The sequence below is a fragment of the Corvus brachyrhynchos genome, unplaced genomic scaffold (assembly GCF_000691975.1).
Source record: "Corvus brachyrhynchos isolate BGI_N302 unplaced genomic scaffold, ASM69197v1 scaffold43, whole genome shotgun sequence".
Classification (NCBI taxonomy): domain Eukaryota; kingdom Metazoa; phylum Chordata; class Aves; order Passeriformes; family Corvidae; genus Corvus; species Corvus brachyrhynchos.
Genome location: NW_008237353.1, coordinates 3,926,381 through 3,931,980, shown reverse-complemented (window position 1 = coordinate 3,931,980; position 5,600 = coordinate 3,926,381). Strand labels below are relative to the sequence as shown.

The 5,600-nt window shown below is 40.6% G+C and overlaps 1 protein-coding gene across 1 annotated transcript in view; it reads left to right on the top strand.

Moving 5' to 3' along the window:
* MBOAT1 (membrane bound O-acyltransferase domain containing 1) overlaps positions 1-4,031 on the top strand; it is a 29,647-nt gene extending 25,616 nt beyond the window's left edge. Inside the window, exons 9-11 of the mRNA XM_017730697.1 lie at positions 1,215-1,279; positions 2,602-2,734; positions 3,876-4,031. Coding sequence (XP_017586186.1) covers positions 1,215-1,279; positions 2,602-2,734; positions 3,876-4,031 — 354 coding nt within the window. The remainder of the gene's footprint in view (positions 1-1,214; positions 1,280-2,601; positions 2,735-3,875) is intronic.
* Positions 4,032-5,600: the final 1,569 nt, after the last annotated feature.

Below are 5,600 nucleotides of genomic sequence, written 5' to 3'. Positions count from 1 at the left end.
TGAACTTGAGTGCTAAATGTGGCTGTCTGATCTGTAGTAAAGATAAGCACATGGAAGGAGTTGTGCGGGCCTTAAAACGTGACAGGGGCTAAGCACAAGGGGGGGACTTGAAAGCCTTGGCAGCCAGCTTGTTTTGACAGCCAGCAACTACCTCCTCTCTTGGTAATGTAACAGGGGAACTTAAAGGAGGCCAAAAGAGAGTGACAATATTAGTTGGAAGAGAAATTGTATTTTTCTTGGCTTCTCTTGGTGCAGTAATGCAATTAAAATGTGGTGGTGCTGCACTGGGAATTGCTAATCATTTTAACTCCTTAAACGCAGAAGATTAAATGCTAGCTTTAAGGATTCTGTATGGAAGTTCAAAGATATGTGCACATTCCCCTTGGAAGCCTTTGCCCTTAATCCATTTCTTCAGTGTGTCCTTGCCTTCAGCTGATACAGCAAAATAGTGTGGTGCCACTGAATCATGTCCCCGCTTGGCGAGGGTGTCCTTGGAGGTTTCTGCCAGCAGGTGAGGAACCAAGGTGGACTTGGGAGGTGAAGTTGATCAGCAGTAGGGGAACCGATGCTGAACAGCAGAGTCCATCAGTCCCCTAAAGCTGAGGGAACTCAGAGGAGGAGATATGGGTGGTTCTCTCAGGATCCTGGAGTCTACTCTGGTTTCTCAAGCTTAGCAGTGAGCTGAGAATTGGCTTCTAAATTTAATCCTAATTTTTTTTTGCCCATGTTTTTCAGTCTTCCCCCTTCCTTCTCCAAATAGTAATAATAATAATAACAATAATAATAATAACAACAACAAATGTCTTTTTTTTGTAATAACACTTTGTTTTAGTAGTACTGTAGGGGAGTCCAGATTGCATAATGGGTGGCAAGCTATCTCTTCCAGAAATAAAGCTGTTTATGAACTGAAAGGAAGGCCAAGCATGAAAAACAAGAAAGCTGCTCAGATTTCCCATTTGAAAGTAACCAAACACTGTACTTAATTATATGAAACAAAGTGAGATTTTAGAGCAAGTGCCAAGTGTTAGTGGTGAGCCATCAGCCTAGTTAATGTCCCTCCCAAGTCATATTAGTGTAATGATAGATTGTGGCACAGTCTTCATAAAAGTTAGCTTCTAGAATTAATATTTTCCATGTACCTCCTCACTAATTTAAAATGCAAGTGGTATTTTACAAGCTTCATTGCTAACATTTCATGTGAACTTCTTTCTTAGACTGCAACAAGTTTTAAAATGTACATTGAAAACTGGAACATTCAGACAGCTGCCTGGCTGAAACGGTAAGAGTAATGAAACAGTAACATGCTTGTGAGATCCAAAAGCTCTACATGGCCTGGAAAAACGCTGACTGGTGGCTCTCATAAATGTATAGCCTCTTGTTCTTTCTTTGTTTCCTGTGTCTGTAGCAGTTGGTGCAATACAAGGGTATTTGGTGCTGTAAAGTTTTATTGCTGCCAAGTGTAAAATGCTCCTATTTTATATATGAGCAGCAAAGTCATAAATGAACTGTTCAAATCTTCCATAATAGAAAGTAATAGCATTTTGTTTTATCCCTCTCTTTCCTGTATTGTTATGTTTCCCATGCAGAGGTGAGTCTTGCTGTGTCACTGGGATCTCAAAATTCAGTGAGAAATAAGGTCAAAATCATCAGAGCCCCGGTGTAGTCTGGTTTGGAGTTACCCAAAGATGCTTCCCACGGAGTCCTTGTTTAGGATATGGGGAAGAGACTTGTAGCACTGAGATGATCTGATTTTAACCTGTGACTGTTAAGGCACATATTATAAATACTAGCATATGTCCAAATTTTATAGATTGGACTGTGTCTCATTGCTCATTTCACGTTCTGGTGTGATTAAAGCTCAACATACAGTCAACATGTGTCTGAAATGCAGGCTCAGATTTATTGTAGTTATTGTAGCTATAATGGTGTTAAATCTATACATCTTAAAAGTCAATGGCTACTGTTTTTCATTATTCAAATGATTCCTGGTAAGAAATGCATTATCTTGACTCGTTTCTTTGGAACACAGCATTTAATTTAAACTTCAGATTGCCAAATAGACTGGGTGTTGTTTTCTTGAACTGTTATCCTTGCATCTTGGGAGTAAAATTTTTGCTGCTAAAGTTAGCTGGAATCCCCTGTTTTGCAATAGTTTATGGCACTCCCTGTTGTTCCTAGCATCTGCCAGATAACTGTGCCTAAAAATAGCTCTGTTCACTGGAGTGAAGGGTGGGGTCACATCTCTTTGTCTTTCAACTTGCTCTTGATCTGTCATCAGAGTTTGGAAGGGTAATGTATGATTCCAGATAGAGATGTAAAGGTGAATGAAGTCTTGCCTGCCCTTTATTCCATTATTTATTTAAATGCCTTGAGCACCAGAAATATTTGTACAGGCACTCTTTGGATACTCATTTGCATATAAGCATGCTTCCTTATTCCATCTAAACCTCCATTTAAATGAAGGGGGAGTGCCTCATGCCCTAGTCTGTAACTGAGCCATGATAAGACTGCTGAGAACACAGAGTAAGACCTTAGAAACAGAAGGATTTCAAGTGCAGTGGCCATTGTTCAGCCTCTTCTGTTTTGTTTTCATTTTTGCAGTGTCTGCTATGACAGAGCTCCCTGGTACCCTACGGCTTTAACATTTATCCTGTCGGCCCTGTGGCATGGTATCTATCCTGGATATTATTTTACGTTTCTCACTGGAATCCTTATCACACTCGCAGCCAGAGCAGTATGTACCTTTCATTGTTCTCCTCTAAGGCCTGTGCTAGACACTATCCAGCTGTCAGCTGCACCCTCACATGGTCAAGCAGCTTGTCCCTGCTGTGAGCCCTCTTTCATGCCTTTGCAGGCTTGCTTTTGCTGAAACTGTGTTCTGTATTGATGCTAATTGCAAAGTACCCAGCAGTTAGAACCAGCACCAATTCTGGACGTGATGCACTGCTGTCCCTGGCTGTCAGAGGAAATGCTGATTGAGGATACACAGTTAGGAGTGCCACCAGCTATGTCCATGCAGTCAAATTAGCTTGGGATTCAAGGTCATGTTGGATTCCAGACTTCTGCTGGGTCATGTTGCCTGTATGCTGGCTTGTAATTAACTCTGGGCCCAGTCTTACACAAGAAGTTGCTGTGGGTTGAGCATTAGCCCAAACTTGAACTTGAACAATTTATGTGGATGCAATTGATGCAGTAAAATGATCTCTGTGTTTATGGGCCTTATTTTGTGTAGAGTCACCAAAGACAGAACAGGGTTCATGTCTCAGTGTTGTTAAATTTATCACTGCTGATCTTTCAGGCTGAACCAGCCACTTGTGCAGGGCTGGGAAGCACCACTATTGTCTTTTGGAGTTTGACTATGGATCAATAACCAGGTCAATCTGAAAGGTGAATTAAACTAGTGACCATTATTAACCACTCTTGCTAGAGCAGGCTGCTGAACATGTGCTTTGCCTCTCATTTATGAGGATTTCACAGATGTGAAACTAACCTAAAATCTCTAGGGAACAGCACACACTTGTAGGTATAAGCATTTATTTGTCCATTTAAAGTAGCTTTGTTTTACTGCTGATAACCAGTCCTCCCAAAAAATAATGTGCCAGACACCCAGAATGAGACAGTCTGCTCCTGTGGTCATGACAGAGTAAACTGGGGGGCCACTTCTCTGTTTGCCACTGGTTGACTATGAGATCTTGAATATGCCAGTCCATACACTTCTGTATTCCTGCTCTCAGTGCTTTGTAACTGGTGAATAAACCTTCCTGTGATACTAATGCTGATGGTAAGCAGAGAGTCATGCACTGCAACGTGTCCGTGTGACTTTGCCTAAGAAATGAATTTATATAATTTTCTGTTAACTTTTCCCTGACCTGCAGATAAGAAACAACTGCAGACATTACTTCCTCTCGTCAGTGCCTCTGAAGATAGCCTACGACGTTGTTACCTGGGCAGTCACTCAGCTGGCTGTGTGCTACACTGTGGCACCCTTCGTTATGCTGGCTGTGGAGCCCACCATTAAGTTTTACAAGTAAGTCCTCTTCCCTTGGCTTTATTCTCCAGGGTGGCATAGACTTTTGTTAAATAACCCAAACCACATGGAAAGGCAGTTAGCATTTCATCAAATTTGAAAGTTCAGACAGGATGTTTGCTAAAGTATAAGGGGTGATTTTTGTACTCCTGTAACGTAATGAGATTTTAACAATGTCAAGGCTGAGCACTTTGGTTGTTCTCATTCTGTGTCCTTACATGACCTGTCATATACTCAGTTTCCATTTGCAAAACAGCTCGTTCTCAACCATTAGCAGTAACCAAGGCTGAAGAGGTTAAGAATAACGTGAGCTGGCAGTAGGAAGGAGGTGCTGAGCAAAGACCAGGCTTCCAGCTACTGAATGCGTGTAACATTCAGTTACATTGCATTCAGGAGGTGTGATCGATCAGCAGGAGACGTGGAGGGCTCCTGGCAGAGCACTGCTCCTTGAAATGAGTATGCTTTTCATTGTGAAAGTTTGCTTCTTTTCTTACAAAGTGAGTACTTCCCCGGACTCCTTGAAAATAAGAAAACACTGGTGTTGCAGAGCACATTGAATGTGTTCTACTAAAACCAAGTTGAAATAGAGAAATTGAGAAAATAATAAGAAAAGGGAGACTGGAGTACATTGCCTTACTTTTCTTTCATTGTACTGTCAATAGAGAGTAATAGCTTTTGGTTCAAAAGAAAGACAATTCCCTCCTCCAACATAAAAGACACAAAACTGGTAGTCAAGATAGCTGCTGTCGGTTTGGAGTAGGTTGAATTTCGACACTTTCTATTCCCGTTTCTTAAAACATTTGATTTCAACACAGAAAACCTACCATGTTAAAGTTACTCCAAATCTTTCTTAGCTTCATTTCTTAATAATTTTGCCCTGGTGACTTTGAACATAGTTAACATTTAAACTTAGAGACTTGTAAGCAAGGAAATGTTATGCTTTTGGATTAGGGCGTGAATTTTTGGAGCACTTCACACCACAAGCAGTGGCTTAAGCACCTTACAAGGATATTAAGAGCTATGGTAAGAAGTATAAATGAGACCACAGAAATGTGCATTGCTATGTTTAACAGCTGGACCATACTGCTCCCAAATGTTGTCTTCCCCAAGCTGCCAGAACCTCATCTATTTGGTTTAAGTGATTTTTATTTCTCTTAAACCTTGTGTATACTGAGTTATTTGAAATAAAAATATTTGATGTTTAGAAACATACCAAATGCAGATATCTCTGAGCAGTTACCTTCAAAAATGCAAGCCTTCTGTAAACATCATTACCTGACCTTCTCCAGTTAAAAGCTGAGTGCTTTGATTTATTTCAGATCTCAGCACTTTGATTGAATTTTTTTCTTTCTGTCACTTTTTAAAATTTTTTTGAAGCATGAAGGGCATTTCCTCAGAATATAGCCCTGTATACTCTAACATTAAAAGAGAGATGGGCTGAATAAGTCTGGGGTTGAATTACATGGGTTTATTTGAGCTGTCAGACTTTGGATTCTAGGGTTTGCTGATGGTTTCCTTGACTCATTATCATCCACAGCAGCATTTTCATCCATGCCAGCAGACACCATATTCT